At 40.6% G+C, this 22,487-nt stretch overlaps 1 protein-coding gene across 1 annotated transcript in view; it reads left to right on the top strand.

Annotated features, from left to right (window-relative positions):
- Positions 1-7,937: 7,937 nt before the first annotated feature.
- The window catches only part of SLC1A3 (solute carrier family 1 (glial high affinity glutamate transporter), member 3), an 80,746-nt gene continuing 66,196 nt past the window's right edge, over positions 7,938-22,487 (top strand). Inside the window, exons 1-2 of the mRNA XM_010853774.1 lie at positions 7,938-8,056; positions 9,657-9,928. Of these exons, the coding sequence (XP_010852076.1) occupies positions 9,748-9,928 (181 nt within the window). The 5' untranslated portion in view covers positions 7,938-8,056; positions 9,657-9,747. The remainder of the gene's footprint in view (positions 8,057-9,656; positions 9,929-22,487) is intronic.

The following is a 22,487-nucleotide window of genomic DNA, read 5'->3' as shown; positions in this document are numbered from 1 at the left end:
TGGCAGCACACTCCAATATTCTTGCCTGGAAAATCCCATGGATGGAGGAGCCTGGCAGGCTACAGTCCATGGGGCTGTGAAGAGTCAGACACGATTAGTGACTAACCCTTTTCACTTTCACACTTACAGCTCATCTCAATTTGTACTAGCCACATTAAAGCACTCCATAGCAACTTGTGGCTGGTGGCAACCACATTGGACAATATAGCTTTCTAACATGGGATCTGAAAATATCTCCGTTATAAGTGAGTCAAACCATATTAGGCTTTCACTGTATGTTTCTCTGAAAATGATTGGTGGGAGTGTGAACACCAGGTTCAGGTGTTGACTTTGATGTTCACTTCGTTGACTTTGGGCAAACCATTAATTTGGCATTTCCTGCATCTATCCTGGTGCTTAGCAAGGCCACATGGCCATAAAAATTATGACCCATTGCTCAGTCCAGTCTGTCTCATCACCACCCACCATCCCCTCCCATCCCCTGACCACAGGCCTGGGCCTGAGATCTGCAAAACATACTCCCAGACATCTTACCTATGGCTGAATTTACTACAACAAGCCATGCCTCTGTAAGATTTACTAATTGAGGCATCACTAAAATTGTGGGGTCCTTAGAGTTTAAGGCTTTTGTCTTTTGCTATGAAGTTATTCTATCCTATTAGAGTGCTTTTCTTAGAAATTGAGTACTTTGAGGTACCCTGGAGATCCCCTGGAGAAGGACATGGCAACCCACTTGAGTAATCTTGCCTGGGAGAATCCCATGGACAAAGGAGCCTGGCAGGCTATGGTCCATAGGTTAGCAAAGAGCTGGACACCATTGCAGTGACTTAGCACACAAGCTAGCTAAAGCTGAGTTGGAGATTTGGAGTTGGAGTGTTAGGTTTCCTTGACAGTGTGGGCTGACTTGGGTTTTAATGTGTGATGTGGGCTCATATATGAATTAACTTCATCAGGTTAAAAAAAGTCTGAAACCTAGTTTTTGTCTTACCTTTAGTTTAGTCCCAGGATTTGCCCAAGCTTCCACAACCTGACCCCAGCCTCAGTGTATGTTTCTCCAAGACTAAATTATCTCCCCAAGTTTTATCTGTTGATATTAAGAGATTTTTTTTTAAAGATTTATTTCTTTAGGCTGTCCTGGGTCTTAGTTGCGGCATGCAGGATCTTCTCAGTTGCAGCATGCAAGATATTTATTTGCAACACGCCAACTCTTAGTTATAGCATGTGGGACCTAATTCCTCCACCAGGGATTGAACCTGGGCCCCCTGCACTGGGAGTAGGAAGCCTTAGCCACTGGACCACCAGGGAAGTCCCAGTATCAGGAGATTTTTGAAGAACCTACTGGAACTCATGCAACAGTGATAGAAATACCATTTTACAACTGAGGTCTATCGACAGGAGTGAACAGGTCATCCTGTGAGAATGTCATTGCATTTTGGCAGGTGTGGTCCTATGTGGGAAAAGAGCAGGATGAGGGGGGAGGCTTGGTTTTGCCACTTCTGTGACCCAAGGTGAACTGCCTCACAAGGCCACAGCAATCCCCCTGCCCAGCCCAGGAAAATGGGGTTGGTAGCATTCTAAAGTTTTCTTCTTTGGTCTTTCAATTTAGAATCAGCCTATAGATGTGACATTAGCAGAAGATTGACTTCAACTACTGAGCACAGCACAATGTACATTTTAAAGCATGAAATAACTTTATTCTGACCTTACCCCAAATTACTCTCACAGCATCCGATGACCAAAAATTATTTCAGCCGCTGAGATTGATTTGTGTGCAAGACCCAGACAGTTTCCACCATTCACCCTGTTTTCTCAACTCAAAGCTGCATTTTCTCTTGCTTAAAAAATTTGCATATTTTCTCAGTGCCTGTTTCTGACTCACAATAAACAATGCCCAGAGCTCCTGCCAAAAAAATGTCCAAATGCGAAATAGTTGCTATAATAGTCGTTTTTGTGATGGCAACTTTGAGCTGTGTGCTTTTAAATTATAATTACTTTTTTTCCTTACAAAAAATGTGTATCTGTCTTGATTGCTGTAATTATGATTCTATACTTACAAACACTTAAAAAAGATTCATGTCATTGCTGTGCTTCATAAAACCCATGCCCTTCAATAAGCTTCCTTTGGTGACTGTTTATATGTTTGTGTTTAATTTGTGGCAGAGAAATCTAATGAGAAGCCATTAATCACTGCGTGCATATAAAAATTTGTGTCCTTAACTAAATAGACCGAAGTGAATGGGGCAAGCCTATTACTGGCATGACAAATTTAGAATCATAGAACATTGAAAGGGAAAGCGACTTGAGCAAAGTAACGTAGTCTAACCTCATTTTGGGCTTCCCTGGTGACTCAGTCTGTAAAGAATCTGCCTGCAATGCTGGAGATGAGGGTTCGATCCCTGGGTTGGGAAGATCCCCTAGAGAAGGGAATTCAACCTCCTCCAGTACTCTTGCCTGGGAAATCCCATGGGCAGAGGAGCCTGGCAGGCTACAGTCCATGGGGTCGTAAGAGTTGGACATGACTTAGTGAGTAAACTACCACCAATCTCATTTTACAGATGACATGCAAATTTGGAAGGGGAGGAATTTGTGGTTTAGTGATTAAAAATATGATGGGAGCAGGAATGGGGCGTCTAAATTCTAAACCTGGACCTGGCACTAAGGAGTCCTGGCACACGCTGACTTGACTTCCTCATTCATCCTTCTTCTCAAAGATGCTGCCTAGAATCCGTGGATTGATGAGGGCCTCCCCTGAGGGAGAGAGGAGGGGGACACTGAAATAGGTTCTAACATCCATCTCCTATCCATTCCATTAGAGTAGCTCCACTTGGATTTATTTTTTACTTTTTTGCCCATGTCACCCGACCCCTGTGGTGGAGGGTAGAGTTCTAACCAATGGACTGCCAGGGAATTCCTTCTCCTCCTTTTAAAGTTTGATGTTTTCTGAGATCCTTCCTTCAAGTTTTAGCACTGGAGATGGATTGATATAATTTTTCCTATTTGTGGCTGTGATGTGTCCATTTATTCATGTAATAATTCCTACTTAACCAGGCAACCTTCTGTATTAGTAACTGGGTATGCAGTAGCTGTAAAGACAGACTGCTCTCGAAGAGCCCGCAGTCTAGAAAGAGAGAATTACAGAACAGTGTGGCAATTACTCTGGAAATTTAAACCCCAGGAATCTTGGGAGCACATAGAAGGGGCAGTCAACCCTATCAAGATTTGAGGAGGAAGAGAAGGAAGAGGAGAAGTTTAGGGTTGACTTTCCATAAGAAATAACAGATGGTGGGCATTCCTTTTAATGTTCTTTACTTTCTTTTCTCTTTGTCTTAATAAAAGCTACTGAGGACTTCTTTTGGAAAAAGATGAGAAACCAAACTTCCGAGAACTGTTAAGAGCTCTTGTCACTCACTGACTGTAATCCTGGGCAAATTGCTTAATCCCTATGAAACTCCATGTCAACATCTGGATATACAGGGCCAATAATGATAGAATGTTCCACAAAGTACTATCACAAAGATCGAATTAGATAATGTGTGTAAAAGTGTTTACAAAACTATAAAGCTCTGTAAAAATGTGGACTATCATTATTGCTAACACTCTGTGGAAAGCTTTAATTCCCACTGACCTACCCGATCTTTCCCAATTACACCAAGATTCTGGTCCTGTGGAGGTCTGGCTCACTTTGAACAACTGGGAAGGGAGCCATTTCACAATATGAGTCATAATTAATAGCAATAAGGCTTGTGAAATCTTCGTTAAAAAGTAGACCCTCTTTAGTTTTAGGATGAAGAGAATGTGTTACATTTCTGTAAACCATCATTGTGTCCAACTCTTAGCTAACTTGGGATAAAATGGTTGGTATAATTTCTTACCACCTGCAGATTTATTGAGGGGGAGTCCTGTTGTTCTTTTTCTCTATTATAGTGGGATTCCCTAGGCATCTGCCCTTGCTCAGACTGCTTCTTAAACCTCTTCAGGGGTCAAAACATTAGAATGTTCTAGAGAAACCCACTGGTAACTAAAAAGAGTAAAGTGGGTGGGCCCAGAGATCTGGAAAGAAATTACCTCTAGGGGAGGTGGTCTCAGTTTAATTCCAGCCTGTCTGTTGAACCTCCATACCTTGAGGTTGTCTGTACTGTTCAGTGTAATCTTTTTTTATCTTTAAATGTGAGTGTGAATCATTCCGGTTTGTAAAGGCTCCTCCGTCCCCTTGGCTTCCTGACTCAAGTCTTGTTCCCTTAAAAGGTTTGCATCAATCTAAACCTAAAATCACTCCAATGATTAAATCCTGTGGCTCCCTCTTGCTTAGGAGTAGAGTTCAAGGTTTTTTAATTTAGCGTTCTGGCTCCTCTGTAAGTTACCCTGAAGAAGGGCAAGGCAACCCACTCCAGTATTCTTGCCTGGAGAATCCCATGGACAGAGGAGACTGTCGGGCTACGGTCCATAGGTTCGCAAAGAGTCGGACACCACTGAACCGACTTAACACAGCACACACGGAGTAAGGATAATGTTGAGCTAGGCATAACTTCTCCAAGAGTCTCTGAATCTCAGAGGAAAACCTGGTAAATAGGCTGCAGGACAGAGTTCCCATAACTTTCTGTGGGCCGCTCCCACTGCCCACTGAATAATTACAGATGTGTTTGTGGCCTCCTAGAGAAAAGGGGCTGGTTTTTGCAGCACAGCACTTGTTCAAGGTTTGTTGAATGAGTGACTATGATAAAGGGTACTTTTAGCTGTTCAACTCTTTGTAGCCCTATGGACACTTTCCCGCCAGGCCCCTCTGTCCGTGGAATTCTCCCGGCAAGAATACTGGAGTGCATAATCTTTCCTTTCTCCAGGGGATCTTCCTGACCCAGGGATCAAACTCGGGTCTCCTGTATTGCAGGCAGATTCTTCACCTTCTGAGCCACCAGGGAAGCCTAGCTGCCCACTAAAATTGGGATTTTCAGGCTTCACATAGGTTCAAGATAAACCCAATCTGTTAAAAACCTAACCAGAATTTGCCACCAACTTTTTGTTGTTTTGCTTTTTACATTCGGGCTCAAAAGGAAAAAAAAATTAAGACAAAATGAGAGACCAGCTACTATAAGTACTGTTTCTATGCCTGCTACCTCCAGTACTTTCACTGGAGTTAAATAAGTCCCCTTCATGGTCCTAATATTCTACAATTTCCAAATTGCAGAAGGAAAGTTGACATTCCTTACGGTAATCCTAAAATGTAAACTATTTGAACAAGAATGGACAAAATCTCCCATGAAATTACAAATCAAAGTGAAAAATATTCAACAAAAGTTAAAAGGGTTTCTAATCACATTCTTCCTCAAATTCCAGAATTCCCTTATCTTGAATGCTGAAATTTGATGGTTCTGACCTATGTTACAAAACTTACTGATACGTCAAACTTCAAACTAATGGAAATTCAAGGATAGGTTGGATTTGGTTGTTTCTTGTTGTGACATTTCCCCTCACCTCCCACCACCCCAATGAATTCACCTACAACATATTTTATAATAGCATGTTCAAAGAAAATTCTTGAAAGTTTTCAAAAGAAATAGCATTTGCCACATCTTTTTTTTTTTAACTCTGGAATAGAAAAATTAATATGATTTCCTAGTCCTGTGTCTCCTACCCACAGTAGCCTTAAATAAAATACATATAGAGACTTGTTCATAATTTCTTGCTGTTTGGCTTATTTAGTATTTCTACGAAGGAAAAAATGTTTGAAGGCTCAAGGGTCTTATTTATAAAATAGAGGAAAAGGAAGAAATACGTTGAGTAAACCCAAGTTGTCCCGAGGGCATTATTGCTATAGCTTTCCAAAAGAGAAAGTGGTACTTAAAAGTAGTAATTCCTAATATTTCCCCCAGACTACACCCTTGTAATTCAGATGAACTCTGAACTGAGACTCTTTACATCTCATTTTCTCATTAGGTTTTTATTATAGCCAACAAAACTTTCAGTGGTGAATTACTTCTCTTCTCTGGGGTTCACCAGACTCCTATAATGTCTGTGCTAATTAAAATAATGAAATGGTTTTTAACTAAGATTTGGGGATTAGAAAAAAAGGGATAAAGAGAGGGTACTAGAGCCTTCTCATCTCTCTACTAACCAAAGTATGGTTTTCTAATCCCTTTTCTTGTCCCCCTACTCCAAAACAACCAGAAATAAAAATGGAAATGCCACTTGGCTTGAAATTCCATTTAAAATTATATAAAGATTTCTCTTTTAAGTTCTCTTGAAATACAAGACATTTCCTCAAGAAATGTGGACAAGTTAGTCTTAAATCCATGGCTCAGAGAGGACTTAGTGTAGTAAATAAATGCTTTAAAATGTAGTCAAGGCATTGAGAAATGGCGCCTAGGCCAGAAGTGCCAACACAAAAAGCGATTTTGTTTGTTGCCAAGTGTTATTATGTCAGTTATTCATAGGAGTTAAATTTAATATTTACTGTGTATCAGGTATAAAACCCATTCTTGCTCTCAAAGAACTTACAGTTTAGTTGAGAAGCCAGAAATTTTACAAGGATTTTTTAAAAGAAAAGAGTGGTAGGAGACTTGTAATTAAATGTTAAACTATGTAATACAGATGCTAAGTGATCTAGGAGATAAAAGAAAAAGAAAGACTGCTGAGGGTTGGGACTGCCAAGAGCATATATTTTCAATAAACCCTTAGAATGATGCAATTTTAAAAGTTGTTGTAATTGCTGCTAATTTATACTTTTAGCATGTACATGATTCACCATTGCTTTCCAACCAGGAGATGTTCAAAAAAGTATAAACATGCAACAGTTGAGACTTGGCAGGAGACATATCTTCAGAATCTCCCTGGATTTGCTAATGAGAGAAAAAGACATACTTTCTTGCTGGAAAACAGACGTAAGAATTAAGCGGATTTTGTATGGGGAATATGAGATTTAATAAACAGGAATACAGAACTCTGGCTGTAATTTTTGGTATGAGTTTTGTTTCTACTAAACATTTTTTCTTCTTGCTAAACACATTCTAAGTTTTGGAGTTGAGTCAGGCTCAAAAAATTTTTTTTTAATTTTTAAAAACCTATTTTCACAATCTATTTTCTTTAAGAAAGGTGGACTAGAAGTACGAGTTACAGTCTCAAGGAAATGAGAATTTTCTAATTCCTAAAAAGCGATGGGGTAGGTGGGGGTGTAGAGGACATTGAGCATCCTTTAAAATTGAGGTGTCTGTCTGCACAGCAAACTTACCTTTTGAAACTACGAAACTTCAAGTGTACATTTATACTCTTGGTCTTAAAATGCTTTTTACTTTAGTAGTCTAGCAAAGATCTTGGTCTCTTTGTGTTTCTTACCTTTTTTAATCTTTGCCACCAGACAATTTGAGCTAAATTAGATGTGTTATAATAGAGTTTTAACTGCTAAAGCAGAGGCATGTCTCATCTTGTGTTTTGAGTAAGTTTAGTCAAGTTTAGAGCATTATAGCATTTCTTTTCTCCATACTTGATTGCCTTCTGGGTCTTCCCAAGAAATGTCAGTTATTTCCCCAATTCTAAAAAGAGGGACTCTTTCATAATAGTGTACAACCAGGCAAAAGAGCACACTCGTGTTTCCTTAAGGGGAGGAAACCAGTAACAATGTGAGATAATTAAATTTAGCTCCAGAAATCTCTTCTTTGAAACGTTCTAATCAAGACTTCAAGCTTTCTGAGTGTGTGTGCGCTTTATTCTTCAATTCTTCCTGGTCCCGGTTTTGCATTTCTAATGAAAGTGAACTGACAAAGCGGCAAAGTGGTCTAAGGAGCAAAACAAAGCCAACAAGCAGGCTTCTGGTGCGCCAAGATTAATCAATATTCCAGAAACCTCGGGTTTCTCTCCTCCTTCCCTGTGGTGTTTTCATTTTTCCCCACTCCCCCTTTCCCGGGCACAGACTCCGCCCCTTTTCTTAAGTTGCCCTGATAGTAATTTGCAGTTTCAGAGCACATGCACGCCTCGCTCGCTGCGTTCTGTTGCTCTGCCGTACCTGCTGAGAATTCACCTTGTCATTGCCTGGGGTATCTTCCACCCGTTACAAAATCCGGAAAAGGTAAGTCTGACGTCCTGTATTCTCGCTGGGCTTAATTTCTCATTCCATTTCTCTGCCCCTGTATTTTGTTTCCCAGGCAGAGGAGTAGCGAGAGTAAAAGCTAGCCATTTTGGTAGATAAAGTCCATGTTAGTGATTTAATGCAAGGAGCGTGTGGTGTCTATTTACGCCGCGTCCTCTCTTAATTTGGAGTTGAGTCATTCAGGGTGGATTGGGGGCAGATTGTGGTTCCGGCGCTAGAAAAGAATCAAGGCTGAGCTGGTCTGTTTAAAAGTGACTGGTAAAGGGAATGAGAGATCAGTAGGGGGGAAAAAATCTGGTCTCTCGCGTCTCCTCTGCTTTACTTCTCCCTAAACGTTTAATCTGCTATGAAGTCTTGAACGACCTGTATGTCTTATTACCACTGACCCCAACCTGCAGTTTTATTTAAAAGTCAAAGCTGTTAGGGTTGTTTTCCCCACCCGCCCCGCACTTGAATTTGCCAAAAGCTTCCGAGGAGTCCCTCGCTTTCTAGTTACTTCCCCCACGGACGCACACGCTGGCTGTTCGCCAGATACACACGTCCACAGGCACCACTGCTTTTTACTTGGATTTATCGTGGGAAAGGTTATGGATTAGAAATCTTGTAAAACAGCAAGAGGAATTTCTTGATCTTTCAAAAGAGCTGATTTCTACCAAGGGGAGATTTACTTAGATATATTTGAATAACCTAGGAGCACTTTAAAGAAACTGGAAACCACACTAACTGTAATGTTTGGAATGAAAATTGGACTCATCTCTTCATCTGTTGTAGAAATCCTAAATTTTAAAATACAGAGAAGTGGGTGATAGTTTCCTTAGAAGACTTCAGCATGTTTGCCACAAAGATAAATGCTACTTTGTACTTCTACTTGTGACAGAAATGTAAATGAATTATGATTTCAGATCATTTATAAATGTGCCCAGCCCACTTTGCTCATTTCATGAAAAAAACTAAAAAGTTGCCATGTGAAAGAGTCATTCTTTCTCAGGGCCTGTGGGTACTTGTGTTCTGTTCATAAGCATATTTACTATTGGATGTTATCATGACATTTTTCTTAATGAAGAAAATAGTTACTTTATTATATATAACAGAAACCTCTGACTGAAATCTCAACATCTTAATTCATTTTATTGAGCTGGTTATGCCTTTCCCATGTATACAACATAAGCCATTAAGTATAGTTATTGAGCGTTTCCTGTGCATTTAATTCAGTTGGACATTTATTGAGGGTGAACCCTGTGTAAGGCACCCAGCTAGGTTCCAGGGGATCAGGTTGGGGTAGGGGTTGTTCCGTCACACCCAGCTGTGATGAGCCCTTGTATAGCTTCACTGGAGAGGGAAGGACAAATTTTTAAAAACGTAACACAAGTTCCTGCTCATATATTCTGGACTTATGCACATGTCTCACACGTGGTTCAGTAAGATATCCACATTTGAGCCCTGCAGTCTGGCATTGCCGCTCTCCAGTCCTTGATTCCTAGTGAGATCATGCAGTTTGCAACAGCTTCCCCTGGTGTGAGGCAGCCCTGATTGTTCACCCCTGGGGGCTGTAACTCTCGTCTCTTTCTCTCCTGTCTAGTTGTGTTCTTTAACACCAAAGAGAACTGGCTTTCTGGGGCTGATTCCGTGACGTTGAAGTTCAAAGCAGAGACACTCTAGAGAAGTAAAATATGACGAAAAGCAATGGAGAAGAGGCCAGGTTGGGAGGCAGGATGGAGAGATTCCAGCAAGGGGTCCGTAAACGCACACTGTTGGCCAAGAAGAAAGTGCAGAACATCACAAAGGAGGACGTTAAAAGTTACCTATTTCGGAATGCATTTGTGCTGCTCACGGTCACTGCAGTCATTGTGGGTAAGTCATTTGATAACAAAACCCCCTTCCAAAAAAAAAAAAAAAACAACTGGATCTTGTTTCTTTGGGGCATCTGACTGCCTGGGAAAATTATCAGATGAACTGATTGTAGGTATTCAAAAGGACCGCCCAGGCTTTCCTCTGAATTGAAAGATTCTTCTTTTTCCCCTTTACATGACAGTCTGTTGGCACGTTTGGAACTTTGATAAACATGTAGGAATCTGAAGAAGCATCCTTAGGCATTATGCAAATCAATTGATTGTGTGGAGAAGGGAAATAAATCAAATGTTTTTCCATCTTATGTAAGAATAAAAGAGGATAATTTAATCATTAGGCCTGAGCGGTCAAATAACAATAAAAACAAGCAAGCACAGTAGATCTGGCCAAAATGTGATCCTTATACAATGTAACTTTCACTTAAAACTAATTTACACAATTAGCATACCCAAAATGAGACACAGGTCCCTGATAGTAATTATATTCTAACTGATGCTGTCTTGAAGCTGAGTAACAACTCTTAGACTTAGAGGCGGAATCTTTTTTGTTTGCACTCTCTGTCATCCAGTGACTGGGAAAGGTAAATTTCGGAAAATGTTAACACAGATCTCTCATTCATTCATTGCCTCTAAGTGCCTGACATAAATGGCTATAACTCTTTTGAAACATTTTAGCCTCTTACTAATTTAGCATTGTTGATGGCAATCTGTACAAATAAAACATTATTGTTTTGTTTGATTTATTGTTATCTGAAATTACAGTTCATTACTTGTGGGTAGCATTATTCTTCCTTTAAAATGTAGTTGGGATTTTTGACTGAACCAATATAAAAGTCCTTAGGCTAGTAAACAGATAAGCCAATGCCATGCTGTCAAAAACAAACAAATAAACAAAGCTTAAATCTGCCACCAGAAAAAGTTTTAATCTCTAACTTGAAGTTTGCTAAAATCTCCATCAAATATAAGAGGTAATGACAAAAGAACTCAGAAAATTCTGTAGCATGTAAATATAATTGTAACTTTATCCCCCAAAAAGGGATTCTTAGATCACAGACAAATATGAATATAGCAGAAGAGTAGTTTGTCACAAGACTTTAGATACATTCCATGTCAGTATCATTGGCTCCTTTTCGTAACTGTTGTTGATTAATGAGTGTTCAATTAATTCTAGAGACGTTCCAAGGGAAAGTGTCTTGACTGACTAGGAAAAATAATGGCTTTCTTTAGGTTGCCAGGTTTGAATACCTTCCTGGAAGAAGTATTTCAGTGCTGTGTCACTGTCTTGGAAGTTGATGTAAAATACATTATTTTCAATGAATTACAATCACTGTCAAGCCAACTAATAGCTGCATAATACTAACAGTGAACATTTATACAGCACTATGCCAGCTACTTTCTAGGTGTTTTGCTTATATTAGCTCACTTAATCTTTAAACAAACCTATGAAGACTGTGGATAGGTTTGATTACTCTGATCTTCATTTTATAGTTGAGGAGACTGAGCATGGAGAGATAAGCCACTTGGCCAACATCACACAACCAATAAATGTTAGAGCTGGAAGTGAAACTCAGGCTGTCTAGAGCCAGAGGTGATTTCTCTTAACTAGTCTGCCATCTTACCTCTCTGCTCTCCTGACTAGTTTATATCTTATGAGAGTTGCCAGGAAGAAAAATACTGCCATGTCTTGGTAGAAGCCAATTACCAAGCAATGCTCTATGCATTCACATAGCCTTGTAATTTTGCTAAATGATTTACTCAGTTAAATTCAGCAGAAAACGTATAATTCTCCTACAAATGATTAAGCTGCATCCCTATCATTAATTTAACAAATACCCGTTTATTTTGTAACCCTATCCATATAATAATAGAGCTTAGTGATACTGGTGTATGTTTGGAAAAGATATAGAAACCCTGATTCAAAATGGTGTTCTAAACACAAGAGTTCAATTGCTACGACAGAAGTGTTTCATTTCAAGAACAGAGAAATAAAAAATGGTAAAAACCTGAGCATGGAAAGCAGATTGATGGAGCAGGAAGTTCTTAAGTGACTAAAAAGAAATAACATCTCTAATAGAAGGAAGATAATCCCAGATTTAAAAGTCCATTTTCTCTTTGAGTTCTGGGATCATTTCCTAGCCCAATGAGTCGTTCCTACAATTTGTGAGATTTGTGATGAGTTGGCTGAGCTGGGGTAGATAGCTTGGCAGGTTGCCCTCGGTGTTGGCTTTACTAATGGAAACTGAGGAGGTAGAAGTAAGGAGAAGAAGCCACTAACAAAGAAACAAATAAAAAGAGCTCATTGACAGTCAGAGAGACCACTGAGTCTGCATAAAGGACTTGGAATCTCAATTTAGTAGCAAACAGGTTTAGGAAAGAAGGAAGACACTTTGGTTATCTCTTGGTGCCTCTTCCATAGAGTGAAAACACGAATTTAGCTTGTTACTGGTACATGTCTACATCAACCTTAAAGAAATATTAGGAAAAGGACATGTCTGTGTGTGTCTGCTCAAATTTATTTGCTGCAGCATAAGAAAAGACTGGGAAGTTGCTAGGAAGAAAGAAGAAAATAGTTTATTTCCCCAAAGATGAAATGAGACAAAAGAACTATAGCTATTACTTAGTTTTTGAATTCTTAGGTTTTGATTGCTTTTACTAAGAAAGAGTGGAAAAACCTACATATTGGGGTGAATTTTTTATTCCACTCTATTTTCTTTATCTTTTTTAAATAAAGTAAATGTTCATTTAGTGTGTGGAAATAGAAACTAGAAAAAGAGAGGAAGAGTAGAGACTTGTAATTCCATATGCTCAAAAAAGTAGAGAATTGTAAATATTAATATTTCCATAGCAATTCCTCTACAAACACAGGCATAGCCCTACATGAACAATTTGATGTCATTCCTATGCAATAATATTTCTACTGTCATTTCTAAGTGATATCAAAAGTCTGAAAATGCCTGGTTGCAAAGCCCATGTAACAGGAGCAGGTTAGCAACCTGAGAGAAGGCAGCACCACGTGCTAGATGTCTTTAGGACAGTTCATCATGAAAGCATTAGATGAAGTGTCTTCCCAGGCTATTGCAGACAGCTGTCTGACAAAAGCCATACTGAGAAAAGTGGTTACTGTCCTTTCTCCAGGAAGCATTTTCTCATTTTCAACTGCGGTCAGTTGTGTTAGAGTGACCTCAGACATCTCCCTGAAACAAAGGAAAATCCTTTGTCATGGTCAAGTCACAGAACGTTACTCATTTCATGTGCAGGGAATGAAGAGAAAATAAAAGTGAAATCTCAGGCCAAAGAATTACGAAGAAACGGGTCTTAAGATCAGCTTCAAGGGGAGGGAATCTTTAAATAGAGTTGCAGAGAATTAGATGGTGGTTTTACCTGAGGAAGTTCACAAATACAGCACCCAGCACCTTTTTCTGCTGTTGGTCTTAAGACAGACAGACAGACACACACACACACACATATACACACACACAACATTAACGTTTAGACTATCTTTATGTGACTTTGAGAGAAATTGGTGACTTTTTAAGAAAGAAAACCTGCTGACTGAAAGTGTATATTACATTTCCCACCATTCCCTGACACTCTTTGGCAATAAATTTCAATTGCACTAAAATTGAGTGCAGTTCAATAATATATCTGAAAGGATGTGCAAGAAATGAGCCACCATGACTGCCTCTTGGGGTAGAATTTGGATAGGTGGGGAGTAGGATGGAAGGAATGTTACTTTATCCTAAATAAGTTTTTGTATAGTTTAAATATTTTAAGGGCTGATTAGCTCAGTTGGCTATGGCGTGATGCTAATAAATGCTTTATACCACATTCACACATTACCCACTGTGATCTATTATTTGCTGAATACATAAGTTAATTTTTTTAAAGATTCAGTGTTATTCAGTGATTTAACAAATATTGGATATTGTATATCTGGCCCTGTGCTTTGAGATGAGGAGTCTCTGCCCTCCGGTCATTTAGTAGAAGAGATGGATGAAAAATGAGATGACAAAGTGATATACAGAGTTCAGATATCGTAATAGAGGAGTTTGTAGCATTCTTTAAAATGAGATCATATTTGTATATACAGTGCTGTATCATATATGAGGTCTTCCTGTGTTGGTACTTTAGAGATTCTACTGTGTTATTAACAACCACACTTGGAGCCCTAGATGTGCCACGTGGAATAATCTTTTTTTAAACTGTGGCTTTCGATGAAGGATAGAGCTGGGTTCCTATGCCAGCTGTACTTAATCACTGTGTGAACCTAAATAAGGCGTTTAGCTATTCTTAAGTTTCAGTTTCCTCATCTATCATTATATGTATAATATATATTGTGAACACTTACATGGTGCCAAGCAGTGCTAGAGTAAGCCAGGGAGGAAGGTATTTTTATTCTCATTTTATAGATGAGGAAACTGAAGGTCAGCCACAGTTGATGCACAGTTGATGCATTTTGACCACAGTTGATGCATTTTGACCATGTTTCAAACCCACCCTTCTGTCTCCAAGTTCATATTCTTACCCACCACAGTGTTCTGGGTGCTCACCTCTGCTCTCAGGAAATGTTCATTCTTGTTTTATTACAACAGTTAACTAAGGATGTGCACTGACACATCAGCACAAGGCGTGGAAAGGAGAGATTGAATCGACAGTTCAGAACAAGGGTCACTCCTGAATCCTGGTGGTTGATTACATGTGAGTTGACAGAGAAAGTGGACTGCAGGTGAATCGTCCGATTTCTGGTTTGGTGCCTGAGTGGTAATGGTGCCACCAGTCATGGTGGAATACAGGAAGAAGATGGGGAAAATAATAAGCTGAGTTTTGGACATTCTGAGTTTGAGATGCAGGCTGCCACTGCAGTGGAGGTATAGTGCAAGAGGCGCGCAGAGATTTGCATGGTAGCCTTACCATCTCCAGGCCCAGTGAAGACAGGCTCTGTCTTTGAAGGTAAATGAATAATGATCAGTGAATCAGGTTATTCTACTACATAAGCTACTCTGTAGGTGAGTCTATTCTGAGAGCAGTCTAAATCTAGGGCCCTTCTTTATGACTAGAAGCAGTAATCTCCCAGAAAGGCTGTAGTGGTATTCTGAGCCTCGGACATGTAACACAATATCCAGCTGAGTCAGTTTAGCTCGACAGGTTCATCGATGCGGTGAACTATCAGCTGCTGCACTGAAGTGACAGGTCTTGGGACCAAAGTAGCCAACTATTTGAGTTAGTGGCCCCCCTGCTGACACCTTCCACCTAACTAAGAGAAGGGCATCTCCTCTCAGGTTGAACAACAGGAATCCAAAGAATGGTGGATGGATTTCTGTTTCCTTCAACACTTCCTGGAAAAGAGAAGAGAGAGAGCTTCCGGAAGCTTCGGGGAGGGTGGCTCCTGAGGCAAGCCCTCCCCTCGTGTTACCAAAGCCCAGCTATTTGTGGTCACACAACGGAGGCTCCCCGGGCAGAGGGCTGGACTGGAAGGGTTAGGCTTTCAGAGCTGAGAACCACAATGCCCTGCTTTAGAGAAATGACACAGGGATTGAGTATTAGGGATTAGAGTCTGAGTTTTTTTTTCTTTTTTATCTGCTTTATCTTCTCCCCCAGGGAGCAGAACTATAGAAAAATTGTCAGGGACAGCAATAGCAAATAAGTGACTTGCATTAGCTGACTTGATCCTAGCCCTCCCTATACCCCACCTTCTCCACAAGCGTTCCAGGGAGCTGCCTCCTGTCGTGGGGACAGAGTCCAGGACTGGAGAGGGGAGTGGATCAGGGCTATGGATTCTGGAGTCAGACAGTTAAGGTTATGTCCCACTTCTGGAACTGAGCCTCTCTTTCCTTGCGTGTAAAATGGAATAATTTTAACACCTCTCTGCCAAGATTTATATCCCAGTTCTGCCATTTACAACCGTGTAACCTTAAATCACTTCCTTAAATGCTTGGCAGACAGAGTGTCTGTAGGAACTGTCCACACTTTGCCTTTGCTTCCCATCTTTGCTATGGCAATAAGTGGAAATATGCACAGGTTTGATGGTGCTATTTGCTCAGAGGACGGAGACCCAGGAATGAGGGAGGCCTGGGAGCTGGAAGCAGAGAAGTCAGTTACCTGGTTTAGGTCTGGAAGTGGCTTGTTTCCTTGGCTAGAGAAAAGAGCTAAGAGAGTTGTAGGAAGAGACCTAATAGCTGTTAAGGTCTCTGAGAGCAGAGATGAAAGCCTCAGAGTAAGTGACACCATCCTTATCTGTCCCTTATCTACCTGGCCTCTTGAGTCAAAGCAGAAAGCAATCTCCAGGCAACTGTTATCACAACACAGCTTGCTCAATGCAGGGAGTACCTGATAGCTGAGGCCCCTCTCAGGAAAATGGGAAGCTGCTGGAAAAGTGGTTTCAATAAACGTAACATACTCAATAGCTCATTTTTGTTCCTAGCACTTGGGGACCCATCAGAGAGTCCATCGCCTCCCTGATTTCTCCTTTTCTCCAGCATTTTGGTGTCTTCCTTGTTGTTTAGTCACTAAGTCATGTCCGACTCTTTTGCAACCCCATGGATTGTAGCCCGTCCAGCTTCTCAGTCCATGGGATCTCCCAGGCAAAAATACTGGAGTGGGTTGCCATCTCCTTCTCCAAGGGATTTTCTTGACCCAAGGATCAAACCATGTCTTCTTCATTGGCTGGCATATTCTTTACCACTGAGCCACCAAGGAAGCCCATTTTTGGTGTCGACTATTCATTAACTGTCACCCCCGCATTGGAGTGGGGGCAGGAAAGATGAGGGGTTCTGGAAACTTGGAGAAAATGTTGCTGGTTTCTAACAGAGCTGGGAGAGGTTGTTTTGAAGTAGGAGTAAGGCTTAATGTTGTTCTAAGATTATCTCTAGGTTCTATTTTCTTTCTGTTAAATCAGATAATGAGAAAACTGAGCAGGCAATTTCAAATCTATTTATCTTAAAAGTAGGCCATCAAGTAAGTAGATATGTTCAGAACAATTACCTACAATAATAATAATACCTTCCATTTTTCTGTGTCACTTTATAGAGCACTTTCTGTTTGCCCTTTATAGCAATGTAAGTCCATGGCCAGTTCATCCCCTCTTCTGATTAGTGTCTGGGAATGTCTGGAACACAGCTAGGAAAGTGCTAAGAATCTAAAGGTCCTGCTAAGAATCTAAAGGACCCTGCTCTGCCATCAGCTCCCCTTATGATTTTTAAAAATTTTTCATTTATTCTATTTTCAGCTGTGCTTGGTCTTCATTGCTTCATGTGGCTACTCTCTAGGGCGGTATGCAGGCTTCTCATTGCAATGGCTCCTCCTGTTGGGGAGTGTCAACTTTAGACCTTGTGGGCTCAGTAGTTGGGGCCCACAGGTTTGGTTGCTCTGTGGCATGTGGACTCCTCCCAGACCAGGGATTGAACCCATGTCCCCTACATTGGCAGGAGGATTCTTAACCACTGGACCATCAGGGAAGTCCTCCCTTTGTGATTTAAAACAAGTCTCATCGTGCATACATGCTAAGTTACTTCAGTCGTGTCCAACTCTTTGCAGCCCTACGAACTGTAGCCTGCCAGGCTCCTCTATCCGTAGAGATTCTCCAGGCAAGAATACTGGAGTGGGTTGCCGTGCCCTACTGGAGTGGGTTACCATGCCCTCCTCCAGTGGATCTTCCCCACCCAGGGATCGAACCTGCATTTCTTACATCTCCTGCATTGGCAGGTGGGTTCTTTACCCCTAGCACCACCATCAGCAAAATACATTTGGACTAATGTCTGCTGCCAGCTCCAAAATTCTATCATTTAAAGTCTAATTTGCCTTCCTCTAAAGCTGTATATGAAATAAGATACAAGAGTGTTTGCAGCCCATGACGCTGTACCATCGCAGGACCTTTTTCCTGAGCTCATGATCTCCCAACCCATTTGAGCCAGTCTCTCTAAACTCACAAGCAGCTGCCTTCTCTTGCTTTGCATTCTTGGCTGTCAAGTTCCTGACTCTGGGTAATGGCCAGTGTTTCCTAAGCAGTGTTCGAGGACACACGTGAGGCATACCTCTTCAGGAGTCACTTCCAACCTTCCGTCTTCTGCTAACCTATCATAGGTCCGAGGATGAAAATTTCGGGTGTCTGTTTTTGCCGTAGAGTAAACAAGGTTGTGAAGAGCCTACGCTATTTGGAAGAGGCAACTGGAATTTAAGCCCCGTCTTTCCCAAGCTGTACATTCCAGGTGTTAGAGTTCTTGATATTTATGGAACACTGGGGTGCCATCATTCATCAGGTATTTGGTCTGGCAGGGAGGTGAGCTGTATCATTGCTGTGAGATGTGGAAACACAGAGAACACTCCAGCACACAAAGTATTGCCATTGTACTGACTGAGGATAAAAATTATGAGTTTTATGTCAAGCTTCAGTGCAATCAGAGCAACCCAGAGCAGATTCCCTAGACCAAGAATATTCCCATCACTAGGCCCAATCAAAAATGTGCTCAAGTTGTTTTGAAAGCAAAAAGAAAAGAATAAAACCCCCAAAAGTAGATAAAGAAAGTTATACCCTGGCTGAATTAAGGCAAGGTTTCCTCTGTGTAGCTTATCAAAGAGTTGAAGGTAAATTTAGGAGCAGCGAGTTGAAAGGCACACTTGAATTTTGAATTTCAAGACTGAGTCCCTGTCTCCTGAGAGGACAGCTTCATTCTTCTTGGCCCCAAAGAGACTTCTCCAGTTCTCCAGCAATGATTCCAGGCCACACACTGCTGTCTCTTCTCAGAGAGAAAACAGCGGGCTATTAATGACAGACTTTCTATTCAGAATCTTGTAAGACGAAGCTCATTTGTCCCTAATGAGAGTAGAGATGGACAATTACTGCCCTTCTCACCCTGAAATGATGGCCTCTGCGTTTAGATCCATTGCACCATTGGAAATTCCACCTTTAAAGCAAGAAAGGCAAACCCCCAGAAATCCATGTGTTTCTTGCTGTCTTCATCATGTCGATGAACGTGAAGACAAAGACATCAAGAAAGAAAGTATGTCTTTGAAGAGATGCCTATGACCCTAGTTGGTTTTGTTTTTTTTTCTCTTATTTTTTTACTTTTGTCTTAGATTTGCTTTTTTAAGGCAAATGAAGTAGTCCTGTGCTAAAGTTGAGATTCAGTAAACTTGCCAGGGCTTTGTAATTTCTGGTATTGGGATGCTTTACACAACATGGTGGATGAGGAAAGAGCATACACCTTTGCCAAGTTGTTGAGTCTCTTGAGTCTTCAGTTCTGGGGTACTTGTAACTCCAGCTAATTGGGTGAACCGGCACATGAGCCTCAGATGACTGAGTTCAAAGTTTTTTCAGAGTCACTTCCTTGTCTCCAGAAAAAGAGCCTTTTGGTCAGAAAGTGATCCACTCAACTATAAGTCTGAGCACAACTAGTGTCTCCTCTCTCCATGACCCAAGTTAAGTAAATTCATTATTAAAATAGATTGAGGACAAGCCGACCCAGACCCAGAATGATCTTTTAGAAAGATCCAGGCATCTAGCAGAAAATATGTAAAATAGAATTCCATCAGCTTGCTTTTTGTAGTTGTGGACTATTTTTGTGTGTGTATTTTGTTATTTAACTTATGAAATAAATCACACTGCCCCAAATCAAAAAGAACAGACGTGAAATGAAAGAGTCACGGCCACCAAAACCCTCCCCCGGGGATCTAATTTGCTTTGTTATCAGTTTCCTCAGTGTATTTAGAGTGATTTTATGAGCACAAGAATAAATTCATATTGATTTTTTTTGGTCTTTTCCAAATAGTAGCATAGTATATATAGCCCACTTCATACTTCGCTTTTTTTCACTTTGCAACATTCTTTGGATGTCATTCCTTACTGGCACATAAAAAGGCTCCATTCTCTCAGGGCTGCATTGTATGGGCAAATTATAATTTATTTAAACAATCCCCAATGTAAAGGTTGTTTCCAGCTCTTCGAAATCATTTTTCAAATGGTATAATGAATTATCTTGGATGAAAGTTATTTCACCTTAGTAAAGTATGTCTATAGAATACACCCTTTACAGTGAAGTTGCTGAGACTAATGATATACGCATTTGTGATTTTGATAAATATGGCTAACTTACACCTCATAGAGGTTGTTGTCATTTACTCTTTCAAATTGTGAGATTTGAACGTTTTCCCAATGGGACTGCTGCCACAGGTAAAGATGAGTGGTTTGTGGACTTTGTAGTTTATGTGGACTGGCAAGCATGTGACTCATAGCAAAGTCATAGGAGGAACTTGGAAAATTTTAATATATTTTATTTTCAGTTTCTGCTCACAACTGTATATGTACCTGTGCTGTGCTTAGTCGCTCAGTCATGTCCAACTCTTTGCGACCCTTTGGCCTGTAACCTGCCAGGCTCTTCTGTCCATGGGGATTCTCCAGGCAAGAATACTGAAGTGGGTTGTCATGCCCTCCTCCAGGGGATCTTCCCAACCCAGGGATTGAACCCAGGTCCCACAATTGCAGGCAGATTCTTTACCATCCGAGCCACCAGGGAGGCATATAGTTACGTAACTATATAACTATATAGTTACGTAACTATATTTACGTAACTATATAATAGTTACGTAACTATATAACTATATAGTTACGTATAGTTACGTATAACTATATAGTTACGTATATAGTAAACATAACATATAGTTACGTAACTATATAACTATATAGTTACGTATAGTTACGTATATAGTAACTATATATATAGTTATATAGTTACGTAACTATATAGTTGCTGCTGCTGCTGCTAAGTTGCTTCAGTCGTGTCCAACTCTGTGTGACCCCATAGACGGCAGCTCACAAGGCTCCCCTGTCTCTGGGATTCTCCAGGCAAGAACGCTGGAGTTGGTTGCCATTTCCTTCTTACGTAACTATAAAATATAATATATATAGTTATATAATATATATTTAAACCAGAAATAAAGGCAACAGATTCTGGTGATTATAGTTCGTATTTCTAAAATAAAAGACTTTTTTAAAAGGACAATGGATTGGACATTTAAGAGATCTGTAGAATTATTTATAAATTACATTACCATTTTGCATAGCCTGTGTTACTGCAATTTGAAGAAGAAAGTCGCACCGCATTGAAAGCCACTCTGCTGTCCCTGGGACATTCTGTGCTTACTATGCCATTTTGTTAATATTTATTGAGCCCTACTATGTGTCAGGATCATCTAGTGATAAACACATATTGGTCTCTGTCTTAAAAAAGAAGGAGAAAACACCAGGTTTTTCAGAACTGCAGGGTTCTTGCAATTCGCTTGGGTCCCAGGGCTGCGTGCCACGTGGATTTGAGTCTGAGTCTGTACCCTGCCTGGTGTCCGTCACGGCTGGTTATCTGGGCATCATTGGTGGAACAAGGCTGGAACAGGTATTTCCCACCTCCAGCAACAGGAAATACCAAAGGATAAAACAATGAGCCAAGTCAGGCCCCAAATCTCTGAAGGATGTGGGAACTGAGGAGTGGGGGAGGGTCAAAAGGTTGACTCAACACAGGGCAGCTTCTCGCCAGGAAATGCCTGCAAGTTTGGGCTAAAACAAAAGGCCAGGGAGCTTCAGACCCTCAATCCCCCCACCCCCAGCAGGTAAACTCTCCATTATTGCCTTGGAGTTTTTATAAAAATGAGTTAATGATGCTTTATGTCCAGCAGCTTCCTCAAGCTGACATGAGACCGGCCTTTAACATCTCCAAATGGATTGGCCACAGTCTAACAAATTTCCAAAACAGAAACTTTTATTCAGTCTCTCAACCTGTTGTGTACCTGCCATAATAGCCATAATGGCCAAATTGATAAAGCATTTTATGACTTACTACTAGTTTCGTGTGCATTTTCAAGGACTTTAGAATTCATTAGAAGAAACAAGATGAATTCATAAAGAAGCTAAGCTAATGCTCAGGACATTTAGTTGAGAATATTGAAGTTCAAGAAGATCTTAGATACTGGCTTTCTGATCTAGTTCTCCCATTTTTCAGATTAACGAAGAGGGCAAGGAGAACAAAGAGATTATGTGACTTGAAGGTAGGAGCTGTGGAAATAGGAAGATCCAAGTCTATAACCCCATTTTGCCAACATCTCTTACTGGCCGTGTAATCCTGGGCAGACAGCTTATTCTTTCTAGGGGTCAGTCTCCTCATCTATACAATGGTGATTCTAAGTCTGTCTAAGTATGTCTGCTGTGATGATTCAGTCATTTAAGTGAAGTGTCTACTTGCATTATTTACTAACAGCATCTGACTTTCAGTCCATGATCTTGCTATTGCATCACACCTGCTGTTCTTCACACTCAAAAAATAAATAAAAATAATCTGCCTTGTCAGAGTATTAGGGATTGAGAGCTATCATGCCTAGTTTGTGAGTCTAGAAGCCTAAGCATATGAGAAATCGTAGCTCAATCGAGAACCAGTTTCCCAAATCATGAGAGAAACCACGGTTTGGCAGACAGGAGATGTCTCTAAGGGCAGGCTCCTATGTTCACACAGCACAGTAAGGAATCAGATTTACTGTGGAGCTAAGTCATTCCTCTGTTCAGGAAATTGTTCAACAGCAGCTGG

Source organism: Bison bison, unplaced genomic scaffold (assembly GCF_000754665.1).
Source record: "Bison bison bison isolate TAMUID 2011002044 unplaced genomic scaffold, Bison_UMD1.0 scf7180017864331, whole genome shotgun sequence".
In the NCBI taxonomy this organism is placed as follows: domain Eukaryota; kingdom Metazoa; phylum Chordata; class Mammalia; order Artiodactyla; family Bovidae; genus Bison; species Bison bison.
The sequence above is the reverse complement of the archived record's forward strand: the minus strand, read 5'-3'. Positions and strand labels throughout refer to the sequence as shown.